This window comes from Equus caballus, chromosome 4 (assembly GCF_041296265.1).
Source record: "Equus caballus isolate H_3958 breed thoroughbred chromosome 4, TB-T2T, whole genome shotgun sequence".
Classification (NCBI taxonomy): domain Eukaryota; kingdom Metazoa; phylum Chordata; class Mammalia; order Perissodactyla; family Equidae; genus Equus; species Equus caballus.
The window spans coordinates 51,662,235-51,682,758 of NC_091687.1; the positions used below are offsets into that span (position 1 = coordinate 51,662,235).

The 20,524-nt window shown below is 37.7% G+C and overlaps 1 protein-coding gene across 9 annotated transcripts in view; it reads right to left on the reverse strand.

Annotated features, from left to right (window-relative positions):
- The window catches only part of DGKB (diacylglycerol kinase beta), a 675,344-nt gene that overhangs the window by 590,040 nt on the left and 64,780 nt on the right, over positions 1-20,524 (reverse strand). For 8 of the 9 annotated variants that reach the window (XM_070264567.1, XM_023639309.2, XM_070264566.1 and 5 more), the window contains exon 2: positions 18,401-18,660. In XM_070264567.1, coding sequence (XP_070120668.1) covers positions 18,401-18,470 — 70 coding nt within the window. In that variant the 5' untranslated portion in view covers positions 18,471-18,660. Of the gene's footprint in view, positions 1-921; positions 1,246-18,400; positions 18,661-20,524 lie in introns of those variants that run through there. The other variant, XM_070264569.1, reaches the window with a different exon arrangement.

Here is a 20,524-nt window from a genome sequence, read left to right on the forward strand (position 1 = left end):
ACAGATGTTAGCTCAGGGCTAATCTTCCTCACCAAAAGAAAGAAAAACAGAAAGAAAAGAAAGGAAATAGAGGGTTTAAGGGAGGAAAATAGAAAAATAGAATGAAGAGAGAATACAGACTGCGGAAAAGAGAGAGTTGGAGGTAGATAAAATTTAGTTATTCTGGAAAAGAAAATTAGCAGCAAAATATCCTTATTACTAATTAGAATTCAGAAAGCTACGCTATATTATATAGCTGAAAAAAATCAAGATCCTCAAAAGTTTCTTCGTTAGCCTAGACTTGGAGAAATTTTTATATATGGTTTACTGTGTCACAACCAAGGTGAGTGACATCAGAGATTAAAATATGTATTAAGTTTATTTACACCTACCCTTTCAAAAGCTACGAAATTGACCTAGTCTTTGTCATTCAAGATCATATTACAAAGTTTTATAAAACATCATTTAAGGGTCTATTTTTATGGATTATAAAATTACATACTTTTAGACTTTTTTATTCTCATAATAAATTATCCATTCCATGTTGATTAGTCTCAAGGGAAACAGATTATTTAATAGATGTATAAATTGGAGACAAATTAAGAAAATTACATCCCAGGTAAACAGAGACATTATGGAGCATTCATTTAGCTGTTGTTTGGTATGTGTTCCTGAGAGCTGCGAAATGCGTAGCACCCAACAGGCTTGAACCGAGGCATTCCTCTCCAGAGCAGGGCTGTGTCTCAGATGGACTAAGCTAGTTCAGCTGGCTACTGGCTAACAAAGCAATGCACCACTTTCTAAAAATACATTTTGAAAGGTTCACAATTTAAACAAATAATCCAGACAACCTCTCCTTTCCTTAAAATTAACTCTCTATTCAAAACGAAAGTATAACTGAATGCTTACCTATTAAAAAGAAAAACATAACTGAACTCTTACCTCTATATTCTATCAACAAAGGATATACTGTGAGGTGGAGGTTGAAGGAATACAAATCCAGAGGTATCTTGGGCTTTCTTACTAATTCATTTCATTTTCATCAATTGCATTGATTCTCCAACCGCAAACTTCTCTTTGCCCACTTACTGCATTAGACCCTAGGCATGTCTGTGACTGCTGCTGCCTGAGGCAGCCCATTTGATTTTGCCTATGCTGCTCAGGTGCTTGCACAGAGCAGCAATGTTAAACTTGCAGTAAAAACGAGACGAGCCTTTAAATGCTTACTCAAATAACTTGGCTGACCTCATCATGCTTCTTCCTACTAAAGTCTGGAAATGGATTCTGCCTGGGAGAAATGCATCTCTTCATCGGAGCTTCTGCCCAGAAGCTTTGATGTTTTCATGAGTTTCCCACTGCTTTCAAAGTGACTTCAATCTCCCTGCCCATCAGAACTACCTTGAGGCTGCCTTAGAGGATATGCTGAAAACACTTGGAAAACTACCCATTTCTCAGCCCAGCAGCTTCCAAGGAATATCATACTTTATATTTCTCTTCTCAGTCATAGCAAATATTTGTATCCTTCATGAATAATTTGAACTTATGTTAGAATGGAGTTTCCTGGTCTATTTATTCATTTTCTTCCTTCCTATTCACATTTCTGTTTGAGGGCAATTTTGCTTGCTTGTGCTTTGTTTTTAAGCTAACGATCACCCAAGGGATAGTATACAAAGAGTCAGGATAGCAGAGTGATTAAGTGTATGGATTCTAGACACAGTCCACCTGATTTGAACCATGGCTCTATCATTTAATATCTCTATGTGCTTAAGCAAGTTACTTAATTTCTCTGGGGTCCAATTTTCTCATCTATAAAATGGCAGTAATAATAATAATTGCTGGCCTGAGAGGGTTGCTATGGGGATTAAATATGTCAATATAGTTAAAGCATAAGTGCTTAGAAAAATGTGACCTATAATAAACTCATGATGTTTAAGAATTAGATATTATATTAATGTTCCACCCAAGATATGTTTGAGTGATAATAACTATCAGCATGCAAACACTTGGCTGGCCTTGAAAGTGCACCACTCCAAATACTCTAAAATAGACCCACGCTCTACAATGAGCCATCTTTTGCCCTCATTGGATGAAGCCATGAATGACAGTTGACCCTGACTACACAGGACACCAAAATAATGGTCTTGCCAGCTTTAAGCTTACGGGACTCAGGCAGGATGGGGCCAAGACCCTGCAAAGGGCTACAAAAAGAAAGGAAGGGAAACAGGAGAAGAATGGACATAGAACAAATGAACAAATGTTTTGCTACATCCTTTGTACTCTAGGCATGGTTTTTTCTCTTTTTTGTTTTTTTTTTTTGAGGAAGATTAGCCCTGAGCTAACTGCTGCCAATCCTCCTCTTTTTTTCGCTGAGGAAGACTGGCCCTGAGCTATTACCCATGCCCATCTCCCTCTACTTTATATGTGGGACACCTACCACAGCATGGCTTGTCAAGCAGTGCCACGTCCGTACCCAAGATCCGAACTGACAAACCCCGGGCCACCGAAGCAGAACATGTGCACTTAACCTCTGCGCCACCAGGCCGGCCCCTAGGCATGGTTTTTGATCACCTACTTATAGTACTACATTCTTTGTGAAACATGGACTGTACCTGGATCCCCTTTAAAACACTGTATGGAGTCATAGTAGGGGAAGTGTTGGAGAAGCTGTTGCCCAGGATTTTTGACCTGTGGAATGGCCACACCTAAATCCAAGCATACCAAAGCAAGTTCCAGAAGCTTTCACCTTGGCGTTTAGACTGATAGTAGAGAGGTGTAGAGCATTTTGAGAGAAAGACACTGACAACATGGAGACATCTTGGGATCTGCAGCGGACCTGCTGAAGGAAGATAAGCTTTGAGACTGTTGTTTCTACTCCAAAGTCAGGACCAAGCTATATTATGTATGACTTAACCCTATTTATTATACAATGTTTAGAAAGAAAGTTGGGGATTCTTTAGGGAGAATAAAGACCCATGAGAGATTCGGTGTAGCTGTGGGAGTCTATATCACATCTGTGCCATTCACACATCAGACTCTGTGTGGACGATAATAGATGAGTTACACAGCTTCTGCTAGATATCACTAGACATTATATCTCAAAATATTTGAGAGGCTGTTTAGAAAGTTCCAGGGGAGAAGAATATGAACTATCTATTGAAGAAGTCATAGTTACACAACAGAAATATGGACTCTGAAATACAAGCAAAATATGAGGAGTTTAGAATGCCAACTTCAAGACAGCTTATGAAGGAGAATCTGGAGGAACCTGGAGAAAGAAGTAGTACCTCTCTGTCCAGAGTTCTGTGCTATTAGTAGTTTAGAGAGCAAATCTTCACTAGGTAAGGAAATGTCAACATATATACACTAGGTTCTTGACGAGCTGGAGAGGACAAGACATATGCTATTTCGTGGTTTACTAGAAAGTTTTTACAAAGGCTGCTAGAGAGGAGGGCTTAGGAAAAAACAGCCATTGAGACTCAAACAAGGCCTGGTAGGAGTAATATATGGCCCAGTGCCAAGCTCTGCCAGCAATCAATCTACCAGACGTCTGAGTATCCCTGTGGTTTTGATTAATTCAAGGGAGATCAAGGGAAGTCAGAGGTTATGGAGAACCAGGGGAAAAAAATAGTTGAAGAGGCAAGGATCATATATCAACTCAGAAGATGCATCTGATTTAAAGCTGAGAAGTTGATGAACACCTCAGACAACTGGAATGAGAACTTCCAATCCTCACTTTCATGAGTGGAGGTGGTGCTATGGGTGACCTCAAAAGGACACCCCACCTACAGCTATCATTGCAGTCTGAGGAAGTGTGCAGCAGAAACTGGTAAATTACATTTCCAATGGATTCTTTCCTAGAGTTGGACAAAACACCATCCTATCGGATTTGGCCACACTACCTTCAATAGAACCCTATTGTAGCTCCTGTCTTACAACACCCTGAGAAAAGTGTAAGCAACCTAAAGTATCTGCACTAACAGAGGAAGAAGAATTTTGGACAAAGAGTCTCAGGGGACTATTATTATTTAGTCCATCTCTGGGCATTGCTGTCCACATTTCCCTGCAGAGACTATTGACATTAACTCTGTGGTCTGATTGTACAAAGTTATCTACACCTGAGCTGGCTATACTGAGGAGTGCCTGAAATTGCCAGAGGAGAATGAAGAGGTCAGAGAAATGATGCATATGGATCCAGCCCTTGTAACCAGACTAATGTTGCTAACTAGAGTCAATTCCAACTTCTTTTGGGTATTGAGCTATTCTGTACCTCTCACAGGAGAAATTACTGACACCTTAGCATGCTCCCCTTACAAGCGTTGGGACCAACTTCTATGGCCGGGTAGAAATCAAAAGTATCATAAGAGCATTTCTAAATGTCTCAGCCTATAGGCTGTAGTGAAAAAGAATCTCACACAAAGTATAAGCTCTTTTGACACTGAAGTTTTCAGATAGCCAAGGACCTGAAAGAGTAGATGAAAGGGAAACTACAAGGAAGAGTTCTCGTGTTTTACATGCAATGTGGGCTTAGGAAGAGCGGAGCAATATGCAACCACAGGACACGTGGAATTTTATAGGTGATCATTTTAAGAATGTCTGTTTCTCTAAGTTGGGTTCTCTGAGGGATTACTTTAGGGAACTCTTGAGTTAATGGTATTGTTTTTTACTTCTCAGCTGTATGCTTTTTTTTTTTTTTTATCATACAGGGAGATAAGGCAACAAAAGGAAAATTAGCACAGAACTCAGTATAATGATTATGGCAGCCAACAGTAGACGGAGAAGGAAGACTTCTGCAAGGTAACTTTACCAGAAAGCAACTTTGGAAATGGGAGAAATTATCATTAAATGAAGGGGTACCAAATAGTAGTGCCTTATAAATGGCCTGTGGAAGCAGTTATTGCTGCTTCAGAAATACCTGCCAGAGATGTGAGAGCAATGTCTGATGTCTTTGAGAGAAGAGACTGGAGATTATTAGGGTTCAGTTTTTCTGATCCAAAAGAGTCCAAGATGTTTAAGATGCTAATTTTTTTAAAATTCTGACACCTGTGAAGTGAGTATAAGGGAGGTGGAAGGGAAAATGTACAATTCCAGAAAGGTTTATTTAGAATGACTTTTAAGTTTTTTAAAAAATTGTATGTATTAATTTTTTTCCATCATAACCACCTAACCTGATATTGGTAATAGACTATTTCAGGAGTCACATAAAATCATATTCCACCAATAATCAGAATATGTCCTCTGTTTTGTGAATTCTGTGGGATTCCTTTCATTACAGACTACTTCCTTGAATACCTTCTAACCAAGGCAGAGCTTTTAAGAGTCAATTTCTAGAGAAACACTTTCATTTGGCAGAAGTAAAAAAAATACCATAACTAATTTCTGATATCCAAAGGGGAACTATAAACCAGAAACATTTGGCAGAATTTTATAAACATCTGGTGGACTCTCCTGTCCAAGTCAAAGCTGTAGCTACCAGTATTTTACTCTTCTTGATTTTTCATATGAGAGCTTTGGCTTCCCACTGACTTCAGTTTGGGGATAGGTTTCAGGGGACAATGGATTACCCTAATCTAGTAAGAAACTAAGCTGAAAAACACTCTAGATGCCACTTTTCATTTGGCAGCTGTAGCAGCTCAAACAGTAATACATTCTGCTCCAGAAGCACTTATGATGTTGGGCAGGAAGTCAACAGCATCCTCAACAATTCATTCAATTGCAAGGAGTTCTCACAATATTCTGCAAAAGGATTGGGGTTATTTGTCCCCTTCTCCCAAATCCTTCCTTTCTGTATTCATTCTACAATAAAACACTGAAAAATAAGCTAATGGTGATTGATACTTGAAAGAAAAAGGTGTGTGTGTGAATGTTTGTGTTTTAAGAGACTTATTTCTTTGAATGAAATCTAAGAATTAAGCCTATTTGTCATCTAGGCTCCAAATACCAGCAACTAAATGGCTTCCCCTTCATCCTCCATGGATGAATATAGAAAAGTGGGTGAGTTTCCTTCTACCTTGAAGACATAGAACACAAATAGAAGGGATCTGAAAACCTAGAGGTAGGGAAAAGAGAAAGAAAAGGGGTCAGAGATCAAGACAAAGAGCCTTTTGGGCACAAATCTAAAGCTACCTTCATATGGACTGAAGGGCAACCTCATGAGAAAATATGCTTTTTTTATCAGTCTTGAGACTACTGATTATGGTGGTAATGACTATTATAAGCTTATGTTTATTGGGAGACAATTCTCAATGTTTATTTCATGTTCCTGCAGGTTACACAAGCAGAGGCACAGACTACTTTTATTTCAGACTATTGTTTCAAGGGTGTTTTTGTCACGAAAAACCTTTGACACACATCATGACCCCCTCTTGAGCAAAAGGCAGATTTGTTTACTGTCTGTAAGAATAGATCCAGGTTCTCTAAGGGGTTCCTCTCCTACAATTCAACTCACTATTTGTGCAGAGGCAACCTGGCCCTTTTCATGTTTCCCTATGGGACTTGAAGTAGGGGAGCCAATGAAAACATGAGGTACATGCTGTTTGCTGTGACATGATTAATAAAGTCCTTTGTCTCTGATCCAGGGGCCTCGTGTCTTTTTTACTGTCATGAAGCTATAGCAGGCTAACTTATTACATTGTAAGTAGGGTAAAATCTCAGACTAACCACAGTCTTGGAAATGCTCTTTCCTCTATAATATATTTATGGGTATGAGAAAATAATTCTTGCTCCTGAAGATGCCTAGGGAAGGCTTTGAAAGAGGCTGAAGGATTTGAAGATAAATTGTGATCTAAGAGGTAAAAGTGAAAAATTGGGCCACAAGGATCAAAAGGGTATTTCTCACATAGCCCCAAAGAAGCAAAGTGTAAAATCCAATAAATAATGAAATTATAAATGTGTATTTGGGAGAAGTAGAGATACTGAACTACAGAAAAAGAAAAGAAACAGTAGAAAGATAACTGAGAACATTCTATTGATAATAACAGTGAAAGCAATAATTAACTTACATATGGTAGTTTGCACTTTACAAAGCATTTCCACACATGTTATTTTATTTGAGTCTTACAACAATCTTGTGAGATAGGCTTTATTATTTTCTTAATTACACAGTTGAGAAAATTAAAGTTTAGAAAGATTATGTAACTTTGTAAAGCCAAAACAATACATTAAGAAAATAAACAGAGATGGACTTAAGAACATTAAACAACACAAACATCAAGATTGGACATAGGCTCAGAATGCTTCCTCACAAGTTATCCTCTTATACAATGCCCTCTATAAGCATGTCTTTCTCTCCTATGTGAAAGAACAAAATTCCTCTTATTACCTTATTCATTTTGGCTAAGATCCTTCCCCTTTCTTCCTTCTAGCTAAGATTCTATGAAAAGCAAATTATAAGTAGTCTTTCTGCCTCTCTTCTTTTCCACTCATCCCACTACTATTCTAAGAAAAAATGTTTATTAAAATCACTGGTAACATTCCAAATGATGAAGACTCTGGACACATTTTGGTTATTAACTTAAGTTAGATCTCACCTTCTAAAAGCACCTCTCTTCTCTCAATTATGGAATTCTTCTCATTCGCTTATTTCCTTCTTCCTTTCTGGGTACTATTTTCCAATTGATTTCGTGGATCTCTCATCTTCCAAATACCTTGGATATATAATGTTCTCTACCATTCCATCTCATCCTTCTCTTCTTGCTCAATCTGCTTCCACTGGGTCATCTAATCTATGGCTATGATTTGATTTCCACAAACAATGCGAAAGCACACCCATTCTGGATCTCCACCTCTGATTTCTTTCTTGAGCTCCAGACCTATATGCCAAAGAATCTAATTTATACCTCAGTCTGATACTCTGTGGGAATCTATGGTTTAATATGTGCAAAATCAAACCACTTGAGTTTCTCTCTAAACCTATTCTTTTTTTGTATTCCTTTCCTGGATTTGGTGAATCACATTGACTTAGTTCCTCAAGCTGAAGTACCCTATCCTCCTACTTTAGTCCTCATATCCTTTTGGTTATTGCATTTGGCTTATTCTGCCTCTAAGATACTTTAATATGTGTTTACCTCTCTGTTAACAATGCTTTAATCTTATGTAACCCTGCATATTCAACAAGATGTACGAGCGGAATATCCTCCTAATTGTTTTCCAGTCTCCCTTTCATCAAGGTTATTCTGTATTTACTTTTTTCTGAAATTCAAATCTTACAATTTTGCTATCCCTCCAATTAATATCTTTAGTGTCTCCCAATAACTATATGTTAATGGACAAATTATTTTTCCAGAAGTGAGCCTTATTTTTTGGCAGAGAAGGATTTGCCCTGAGCTAACATCTGTTGTTAATCTTCCTTTTTTTCCCCCTCTCCAAAGGCCCCCAGGGAATAGTTGTATATCCTAGTTATAAGTTCTTCTATGTGAGCCATGGCCACAGCACGGCAATTGACAGACAGGCGGTGTGGTTCCATGACCAGGAAGTGACCCCAGGCCGCTGAAGCAGTAAGAGTGCTGAACTTTAACCACTAGGCCATCAGGGCTGGTTCCAGAGACAATTTTTTAATAACGGCATTCACGAACCCATCTTTTATGACTGTTGCTGAATTCTTCAGCCTTGTTCTCAGTGCTTATACACAGGCCCATGTGCACATAGATATGCTCATACACAAATATGTGCATACGCCATCACATAGCCCCCAGATTCAGTGAAGAGGCAGCAGACTAAGGTATTCAGTCTTTCCCTGAAAAAAGCCTATTTGTTTATCTTAAAAGCTGTGGCCAGAGGGGTAATCGTCTAATTTAACACAACTGCAATACTCTCCAGAGGTGGGGAGGCCAGCACTCTCCCTCTGCCTCGCTCTAGGGTACCTGTATCTACCAGAAAGGAGCTGGTACATACATCAGACACCTGGGCTTTTGCAGCTGCCACCAGGGATACATGCCTTGATCACCTAGCTCTGGTAGCCAGCAGGGCTTATGTTTGCAGATCCCACAGGTCTGTAACAGAGAATCCCTTCTTAACCACCTAACCCCCAGGGCATAGCACAGACGTGGCAGGCTGAAACACCCAGTCTTTTCAAGAAAGACACCTATTTGCAGATCACATCCCGACAAATAAATGAAAAGGTGCTCAATATCACTAATCATCACTGAAATGCAAATCAAAACAACAATGAACTATTACCTCACACCTGTTAGAATGGCTATTCTCAAAAAGACAAGAGATAAGTGTTGGCAAGGATGTGAAAAAAGGCACCCTTTGTACACTTTTGGTGGAAATGTAAATTGGTATAGCCACTAGGGAAAGAGTATTGAGGTTTCTCAAAAAAAGTAAAAACAGAACTACTGTGTGATCCAACAACCCCGCTTGTGGGTATATATTCAAAGGTAACAAAATCATTATCTTGAGAAGATATCTGTGTGCCTGTGTTCATTAAAGCATTATTTGCAATAGCCAAGACATGGAAAAAACTTGTGTCCATAGAAAAATGAATGGCTAAAGGAAACATAGTAGACATTCACAATAGAATATAATTCAGCCATGAGAAAGAAGGACATTCTACCATTTGTGACAACATGCATGGACCTGAGGGCATTATGCTAAGTGAAATGTCAGACAGAAAAAGACAAGTACTGTATGATCTCACTTATATGTGGAATCTGAAAAAATCTCAAACAGATTGCGATTGCCTGACTTGGGGGTTTGCGGGTAGTGAAATGGTTGAAGTTGGTCAAAGGTACAAACTTCCTGTTATAAGATAAATAAGTCCTAGCAATGTAATGTACAACATGGTGACTATAGTTAACAACACTGTATTGTATATTTGCAAGTTGCTAAGAAAGTAGACCTTAAAAGATCTCATCACAAGAAAAAATATTTGTAACTATGTGTGGTGATGAATGTTAACTAAACTTACTATGGTAATCATTTTGCAATACATTTCAGATCATTATATTTACACCTACAATTAAGACAATGTTATATATCAATTATATCTAAATAAAAAAGAGTCTTGCATATGTAACATTCAGAGACTATATTTCATTGCTTTATTATCTGCTACCATATTTATCTCTCTAAACAGACTAAGCTCTTTGATTGAAAGCACTGCAATATTCATTTCTGTATTACCCAGAGCCAAGCGTAATGACTAAGAGTAAAAGGTACTAAATGCTGTGGACTGAATAATGACCAATGAGTAAAATTAAGTTCCTCTAGCCTGCATACTGATGTTTATGTTTGCATGTGGCACTCCTTGCCATAATAGGGATGGAGGCAACTGAGGAAACTTAGAGTGAATAATAACCTTTACTCTATAACTGAGTTAAGGATGAAGTATATAATTCAATAAGTATGAATCAGTGATAATTTTTGTTATAAATTTGTCATATTAATATTAGTAATAAAAACACATTATTTATACATAGGGAGTATTATCCTCACTTTATAGGGGAAGAAACAGAAGTTTAAAGAGACTATGATGACTTGACTAGTGTTCCAAATTAAATGGTAGGTCATATTTTACTGTGTGATACTGGCTACATTTATATTTTCACCAAATATTTTAGTTCTCCCCTGACACTGGACAGATGGAAGGAATGCATTTCTCTACTCCCTTGAAGTTAGATGTGGTCATGTGGATTGCTTAGGCCAAAGAAATGTAGGCATAGCATTACCAGCAGAAGCCTGAAGAGCCAGCACCCAATTCACAAGCTCTCTATTTCTCTCAGCCACAGCATCGGCCAATTTTTGAAGTTGATGACTGCTTCATTTGACTGGGCCTTGATGAGGGGCAATGTGAAATTAAATCATTTTGCTGACTCAGATATGGAAATGTAATATGAGTAAGAAATAAACTGCTATTTTATTAGGCCTCTGAGATTTTGCGAATTTTTCAATCACAGCATAATCTGGCACACTTTGACCAATACTTTACAGAAGTCCCAACTTCAGTATTAAAGTTTGTCTGACGATAAATCTTAATAAAACGGAGTTATTTTTGGCAAGTTTGAAAAGTCCAAAAAAATAGATGTTTAAAAATCATTGAAAATTGTGTGTCTTCAAGATACTAAAATAACAGAAATTTAGACATTCACGGTTAATACTTTCTTTTACTATTACAAGATTTAGGTATTGAAAAATTTAAGACATATGGACCCAGAGAAACCACCAACAGGAAATTCAGTCTGAAGCAGTACAACAAATAGGAACCAGAACCAGAAATGAGGCAAAAGAGATTACGCAGCCAACATACATTCCAGAAATAACATCTGGGTCAGAGCCAGGAACTGCTGAGTTAATCAATGCGAATCAGAAAAAACAGGGTCGGAAATGAGAGACATGTTCTATCTAAAATAGCGTCACAGATTCCATTTTCAGACCAAGTGTCAGGGTAAAGTCAAGACATTTCACCTAAGTAATATAAGTGAATAGGCCTAAATCAAAGAGAAAAAGTCCTCATTTGATTTTAAACTACTTCAGTCACCACCACCATAATCCTCATCATAGCACTTTACATGCGTTTTCATACTTAATCATCAGTGCGATCCTACAACATAGATGAAGAAACTGAGGTGTATATCACAGCACTAGAACTCATCCCATTTTATATGACATCAAATTATGTACTCTCAGCCACTATGCTAAGGGACCCAGTGCCACTGACTCTTTTGTCATGTACAAAGAGAGTAATTATCAGTAAGTGGTTTAGCCTCCCAAAATAGAGCCAATCTAACACAGGGCTTAGGCCCAAAGTAAAAGTTAACCTCATCATGACAAATCATAAAGAGGATTATAGCATGTGATATAAATTTGCTTAACAATAAATTGAATAAACACATGGGAGGAGGTCAAGTCTCTCTCCTTCCACTCTCCTTGTCCCATCTCGTATGGATCAAAACATGTCTCAAAGACACAATTAGATCATCACACTAGAGGGTGGGGTTTCTCAGGAGAGTATGGCTACTTAAAATGGAAAAGGACTTCATCTGACTTTTATTACAATTGCTTCATGATTTTCTTCTCATCTCTCTTTCCACTCGCATGTTTTTTGTAAAGGAACAGTGAGGGAGTTTCCAGGGACAAGCGGAATGAGTGTGGGTAGAATTGCTAAAATCTGCCTCTACTTTAGGCAGAGCATCACTGAGGCTCACACACGATCCAGTCCAATCTACCAGGATAAGAAACCAGAAAGACATTTTGGGGTCAAAGCCGTAGTTACTAGCTTTGCTTCTTTGCAAAACCCTTTGACAGATGGCTGTGGCTGATGAAGCTATGAAGACCTGAACCTCCAATTCCAGCTTTCCCTATTTTGGAAACATAATTAACAACCCATTTATTAACATATTAATCTTCTTTAGAATCATAAATGAATTATTACTGTTTTGATCTTTGTTATCACTTATGTGTCACAGCTATGTGCTAGGTAATCTGCCTGAAAGAGATCATTTGCCTCTCTCTAAGGCTTATGTGAGTATTAAATGAGTTAATACTTCTGTGTTGTCTAGAGTGAGGCACTAAAAATCTATTATTAATTATGGTGATGATTATTGTCTCATTAAATTCTACAAGAACACTTTGAGGAGAAATTCTACTTTTCCAGGTGAGAAAGGTGAGGCCCAGGGAGTTTATGTAACATTCCCAAGGTCACACCACTAATAAGCAGAAGATGGGCCTGGGATTCAACACTGTCAAATACTGGTTTGCCTGCAAAGCTGTGCCTTTTCCACTAAGCTGTGCCGAATGCCTCGCTCCAATGGAAGAATTTGTACACTAAGTCCAAACATTAAGCACATTGGACCTTATTGAAAAGAACAAGTTCATCATAATTTTGCAAATCTCTACAACGCCAGCTGCTATAAACAGTGTGAAATTTATGAAAGTTTGGAAGTGTTCCCACCATAATAACACAGTATTTTTCAAAAATAATTTGCATGCTATATAACTCATTTTATATATAGCAAATAAAAAGCGAATCCTAAGTGACAATACGTGGGCAGATAATGAATCACTTGGAAATATCGTGTAGATCTTACATAGAAAATATTGTTATCTATGAAAAGACTTGGAGTGTCTTAACCCATTGCTGTGCCATGAAACCATAGCAGGAAGCATGGACAAACTGATAATGTGATAAGCTCAATTCTCTACACAGCGGGAGTGAGAGTTCTCTATCTTGTAACAGTTTGGATGACTTTATATAAAGAGTGGAAAAGAAAATTATATTCCTCTCCCACCTATCAATGGAAACGTTCCCCATGGAGTGACTCAGCCTGAAACCCTAAACAGGAGCATGGTCTCAGCATGCTGTAGGCAGCCACAGCAGGCTTCACATTAGCTGCCTTCAGCGTTTGTGGGGACAACACATAACCGAGGCTGCCAATAGCACCAAAAGCTTCTACCTTATGGGAAGAATTAGTCTTGTATCAGAAAAAAAAGACACCAACTCTTAATGCTCCAAAATGTGGCACTTTTCTACTTGATCATCAACAATATGTTCAAACAGCCAACATAACACATTCTCTCCCTCTCTATTAAAAGAATAACTGTAAACAATTATATCACAACTTCCCGGCACTGTTCTCATTCTTTGACGTACATTAACTTATTTAATTCAGTACTTACAACGCTTGACATATTTATTATTTTCCCCATTTTATAACTGTGAAAAATGGGACACAGAGATGCTAAGTAACTCTTCCAAAGTCAGAAATCTAAAATATGGCGGGACCAGGATTTGAACACAAGCTGTCTGATGTGCTAGCCGCCTAACCAGGAATGCTGTGCCAATATCACTCTATTTTTTCCCAATTAATCATGAGGAAAGCCTAGCAGTTAAAAGAACATTTATAGTTGCAGAGTGTAATGGACTAAATGTTTGTATCCCCCGCAAAATGCATATGTTGAACCTCTACCCCCCAATGTGAGGGCTCGGGAGACAATTAGAATTAGATCAGGTCGTTAGGTCAGAAGCCTGATGAATTTAATTACTGCCCTTATATGAGTCCCTGGAGAGCTTGCTGCTCCTCTCTCCCTCTTTCCACCATGTGAGACTAGAAAGAGAAGTTGGCAGTTTACAGCCCAGAAGAGAACCCTTACCAGAATCCAACCATGCTGGCACCCTGATCTTGGACTCCCAACCTCCAGAACTGTGAGAAAATAAATTTCTGTTGCTTAGGGGCCAGCCCAGTGGCACAGCGGTTAAGTGCACACATTCCGCTTCTCAGCGGCCTAGGGTTCGTTAGTTCGGATCCCAGATGTGGACATGGCACCGCTTGGCACACCATGCTGTGGTAGGCATCCCACATATAAAGTAGAGGAAGATGGGCACAGATGTTAGCTCGGGGCCAGCCTTCCTCAGCAAAAAAGAGGAGGACTGGCAGTAGTTAGCTCAGAGCTAATCTTCCTCAAAAAATAAAATAAAATTTCTGTTGCTTATAAGTCACCCAGTCTATGGTAGTTTGTTATAGAAGCTCAAACAGAATAAGACACAGGGTATATTGTGGCGACTGTGGAGAGAATTCAAAACCAGCTAACTTGAGGAAATGATCTTTATGGTATTATCTAGGTCCCACATTGAATGATTCAGTTTTGCTGGGGTAGAGTTTCCATGAACTCATTCATTCGACCAAGAGCTCTACAGCCCAACTCCATCCTCAAAAATCACATATTTAATTTATATCATGTATAATCTTAGCATCCTGCAAATTTAACCTTAAATCAATAACTTGTTTGTTCAAATTTAGAACTTTAATATATGTAAACAATTTCATATTGAAAATTACAAAACAATTAAAATCAAGAAAGCAAAGCCAACATACCACTTTTCTAATAGACTACAGAGGAATATCACCTTGCCAATATTGCATTGCAATATGAAAAATCTGATCCTCAAGTGTTGCTGATAAGCTGATTGCATGTACTGAATAGCTTGGAAAATATACTCCTGTTATAATCTTCAGGATAATAATCCTTTTTCCAGTTATATTTGACAATGGCAATTTATTACACAAGGATACATTCTAATTACGATATTCTTTGCTTCCTAATTATACAGGAAACTTCTTGGAGGATTAAGTCTAGCACTATTCATGTTGTCTTAGTCACTTAAAACAGAGTAGCAAGTCAAATGATCATGGAATCAGCACTATGTTTTCATTCACAGTTAATTGGTTAATTTTTCTTCTCATAAAAGCCATTTTAATAATGTTCTTATACTCACCATGTCACTTCTTACTAGCAATTTATTGAATGTTCATTAATCTTTGTCTCAATATGTTACAACTTTTACATTTATGACAATTTTTATTACCACTTATCTTAAGCATTTCCACAAACTGGTTACTACATCAAGCATTCTTATGATATAATTAAATGTACCCCCATATTTCTTACCAAATGAAAGTAACAACCTATATTATACTTAATACTTTAGTGTTAAACCTTGTTTAGCAGTTCAAATGGAATTTGAACATCTGAGCAAAAGTCATTATAAAAGATAATTTAGCTATCATGACAATAATTTACTTATTTTATATTAGTGCTTCCATAGGCATTTTTCCTGAAAGCACCCAAACAATGGAAAATATATTTTAATAACCCAGCTAAATTCAATATAACCTAAACCAAACTCAATGTTTTCTTTACCTTGGAGATTATGTCACCAAATTCCCCCATCCTCCAAGTCGAATCTTTGGAGCTTAAGTTTAGATTTTTCTCTCTCTCTGTCTGTCTCTGTATTTGTCTGTCTCTCTGTGTTTCTTTCTCTTTCAATTCTCTTATTTTATTATTCCCCAAGCTCTCCTTTGTTAGTTTTAATGCTACAGTATCTGAATTTATGCTTTTCTAGTCATCTTTCATCATCCACATCATTTAGTCTATTCCGATAACCCACTGGCTTGACTCTAGTCTCTTTCCATTACCATATACCATTTTCGCATTTGCCAAAGTAAACTTCTTAGTATAGCATTGCTCATGTCACGCTACCCTTAAAACCCTACAATTACTCCTCTCTGCCTAACTCAAGATTAGCATTGTATATTTTAATTCCATCTCATTTTTACAGCCTTAATTCCATTTACTCTTTTAATTTGCAGTGTAGCTAAATGTGGCTCATCTCCCTTCCTCAAACATATGCTGAATTTTCCTTTTTATCTATATCATTTTCATCTCCATTTACCTTAAACTTAGTTTTTAAGCTGCATTTCAAATTCTACCTCTTCCAGGAAGACTTTCCTTTCTCCATCTCCAACTGCATACTAAAGCCCTGTAGCACCCTAAATTTTCCTTGTGGCACTTACAATATTCTGCCTAGACAGAGTCGTGTACAATTAGCTTCTAGCCTCCATTAAATGATAAATTCCTTGGAGCTAGCCCCATGGTGTGCTGGTTAAGCTTGGTGCACTCTGCTTTGGCGGTCCAGGTTTGCAGGTTCAAATCCCAGGCACGGACCTACATCACTTGTCAGTCACGCTGTGGCAGCAACCCACATACAAAATAGAGGAAGATTGGCACAAATGTTAGCTCAGGGCTAACCTTCCTCAAGCAAAAAAAAAACCTATAAATTCTTTGAAGGGAGGGTCTACATCTGTTTATATCTGCATTTCCTGCAGTGTCAAGCAGAATACTCTCCCCAAAGAAGATGCTCAGATATATTTACTTAATTATTGGATATAACACAACAACAAAGAGCATATAAAAAGTTGGAAAATATAAATAATTTTTAGTCAATTTGGAAATTATTGAGTATAAAAATGCAGATAAGAATTCAGTCATTCTAGGCTAACTTTTCTTCATGTGATAAGTGGATGAAATGTGCTTGACGTGGCTCAAAACAGTCTTTGAATATGAGGACCATATTTTGATATAAAAAATTTCTGACCACCCCTCCATTGTGACAGTTGTTGTATTTTTATTAACCAAGAAAATGTAAATGTTGGGGCTGGCCCAGTGGCTTAGAGGCTAAAGTTCTGCATGCTCTGCTTTGGTGGCCTGGGTTCATGGGTTCGGATCCTGGGCACAGACCTACTCCACTCATCAGCCATGCTGTGGAGGCATCCCACATACAAGATGGAGGAGGATTGGCACAGGTGTTAGCTCAAGGACAATCTTTCTCAAGCAAAAAGAAAAAGATTGGCAACAGATGTTAGCTTAGGGAAAATCTTCCCCATCAAAAAGAAAAAGAAAAAGAAAATGCACACGTTCTTATGGATTTGAATCTTCCTTGCAACTACCCAGCAGCACTCTCACAGCCTCACCCAGAACACTTCAGCCCTTGAACTAGGAAGATGAGGAAGACTCTAGAAAACCTGTGAAATTGGCCCTTTCTAATAATATACCTTAAGTGTTTATCAATGTTCTTGACTAACATGCACCCTATAAATGTGAGTGTTATTCACTATTATCACATCTATTTCTTATTATTCTAAATTCCCCTTCTGTGTTTAATATTTTTCTGTGCCTCTTTTTCATAATATTATACAATTCATTCCTGATGCTTATCTCTGATATGCCTCACCTCCTGTCTGCATAAGCATCTCCAGTTGCTTCAATTTTTGCCTCCCTAACTATTATGTGCTCTTGGTTCTTTTTCTCTTTCCACTTCTTGCATTTGATTGTCCCAGTCACCATGTTATTCCCCCAACTCTAACCATTCTTATTATATTCTCTATGTATAATTTTTTCTCTACTCATCATCTTCCCAACGTTTTGGTGCTTCCTACTTATTGGTGGCTTCCTTTTCTTTCTTCAATACCTTGATCCAGTTGCTATTCATATTTATAGTTGCAACTCATTTTGTGAAACAGATATATTCGTGAAAATCTACAGTAAAAGCAAATTTCTTGTAAATAAAATCTTACTGTTTATGTGTAAAGAAACTTAATATTTAAAAATAGCAAAGAGAGCTACCATGGCCTATCTTTTGTATAAACACAGACACAAAACAAGTTGGCTTAAGGTCCTGATATCTTCTCTTGCTTTTATAACCTCTGATTCCAACTCCACAATGTGTCTATGCCTCCGTACTCTCAGTCCTTTTTGAAATGTTATGCTAACAGGAAAAAAAACCCTCACTTTTCCCCATACTTCTGTTTATCCCTCCCCTTCTTGGTCAGGGTATCACTAGTCTCCATTCTCCCTAACTGGCATATTTTTTGCTTCACTTTTATTACTCCTGGAGTGTCTCCAAGTTTAGTTTTGCATGTAACACCCTAGCTCCTTTTCTTCTAGATTTCATGTTGATTTAAGTTTACCTTTGCCTTTTCCTCATGCCAAATAAAGGGAGTCTCAAGTCAACCCGCTTGCAATTGCAAAACATACACCTACATCTATCCTGATACTGAACAGGATCCATAATCTGTTCTTGGAAATAAATGACACCTTGTCTAGCACAAATGCCAAATAAAATAATATTATCAATATAAATACTTACACTCAGCATATTTCTGAAGTTGGGAAAATTCTGAGGGGCTGAGGTGGGCCCACTTTTCCTGGTTTGTCATGGTGGTGGCGAGGAGTTCTCTTACATACCAGGTGAGGAATTCTTTATTCAGGGGTTTCACAGACTTCTAGGCTTCAAAGTTTCCACATTGGATATTTCATATGAAATACCTCAGGCTTTCAAAATATGCAATCTATTAACATGCAACCGCTGTGGATGTGAGTCTGTAGTTTCAATAATGTATTAAAGCACTGCAGAGAGAAAAACAAAAAGATCAAAAGATTACCATTATTGCACTAAGGAAAAAATTGACAAGTTATGGAATATTAAGGATTTTTAGTTCCTAAATAATGTATTCCCAAGTTATTAGATTTTGTATTATACTTAAATTTTAATTTCTCATTCACTCTTTAATGGCATTTTATATACATTTTAACGCCAAATCATAGAAATAAATATGATTAAAAATACAGGAAAAGAGGGATCTGCCCCGTGGCCTATTGGTTGAGTTTGGGGTGCTCTGCTTCAGTGGCCTGGGTTCAGTTCCCAGGCATGGACCTACCCCAAAAGTTGGTGGCCATGCTATAGCAGTGACTCACATACAAAATAGAGAAAGATTGGCACAGATGTTGGCCCAGGGTGACTCTTCCTCAGCAAAAACAAATAAACAAAAAAGCAGGAAAACAAAGAAAGCTGTGAAGAAAATTTTATAGTCTAGTTTCATACAAGTAGATATTTTTTTTGGTTCAGTATTATAAGCTATACATTCCAAGAGCAAACAAAGGTATCATTTTTATCAGTCTGAACTTATCAATTCTTTAATATCTAAACAAACGTTATGTAAAAAACCTGGACTCAAATTATCAAAGGAGGCTTACGAAGTAAGCTCTATAGCTCCCTGCACATACAATCTGCTAGCGGATCAGAGTTCCAGCAATGTTTTGGAATGGTCCCAGGAGTAGTAGTACATATATTTGCAATCACGCAAGTCAATTTTGGGGGTCATATAAGTTGAATCTTTTCCAGCAATAAACTAAAGAGAATAATTTTACAATTTGTAAAAATCCCAATAAAATTTACCAGATTAAAGCAATTCCAAATGTCTGACAGACTTACATAATGATAGTGGATGAAACTACTGTGAATCATGCTTAAAAATAAATCCCTAGGTTGTCATGGTCCTACATTCACTGCTATATCTATAAAGGCAAACAAAACGAAAAACCATCTGGTTTCAACTTTTTATCGGAGACAGTAATCAATTGCTCAATAATCAACCAAACTGGCACTGTAATCATTACAGAAAATGAGTGTTTAGAAACAATTACTTACTTTATGAAGTTATGTGATTGGAAGGCTTGTGTATACAGATGTCATTACCTGAAGCCACCACCCTTATATTTGGCATTAGTGCCTAACCTTTCTTCAGCATCTCTTTACTGTTCTCCAATGTCAACCCCACAATCTCATTGTCACATCCAGTCATCTTTGCCTTAAAATGCTGTTCTTATCAGTCTCATCTGTTCAAGGTTCCCGCACTCAGTTCTACAAGGTTTGCTATTCAACTGGAGAAGATGAAGATACTGAGGCGTTAACAGAGGCCAAATTGCTAGGTCTCTTTTTCCTCCCAGGGGATGCGCTTACATCACAACCTTGACTTTGTGGAAGCAGTGCAAACTAAGAGGAATGGGAACCTGTGATGGGCATTTCGTTCTATCTTCTATCCAGTTTCTTCCAGCTGATTTCATCCTTCACATTGATTTCATCCTAATTCTTTGTTTCTCTGCAGTTACATGCAGTTTTGGTGGGACCATAAAACAAGGTGTCCTGTTCTCTTCTATCCAAAGGGAGACAGATGATTCAGTCACATTTGGTACATTAGACTCTGTCTCATGGGACTTTAAGTGTTGAGTGCAAATATTCAAGGACAGGGTGAAAATATTTGCACCTAAATAATTGCAGCAATAATTGGATACATGTCCCCATCTAAGCCTGACTCTGCAGCTATCTTGTCACTTCTGGAGGCAAGTAACATTCTTTTAATAAAGTATGAAGTGGGCCAGAACCAATTTCTGCTGCCTACAACCCCAAAATCTTAACTGATGACAATGGCAG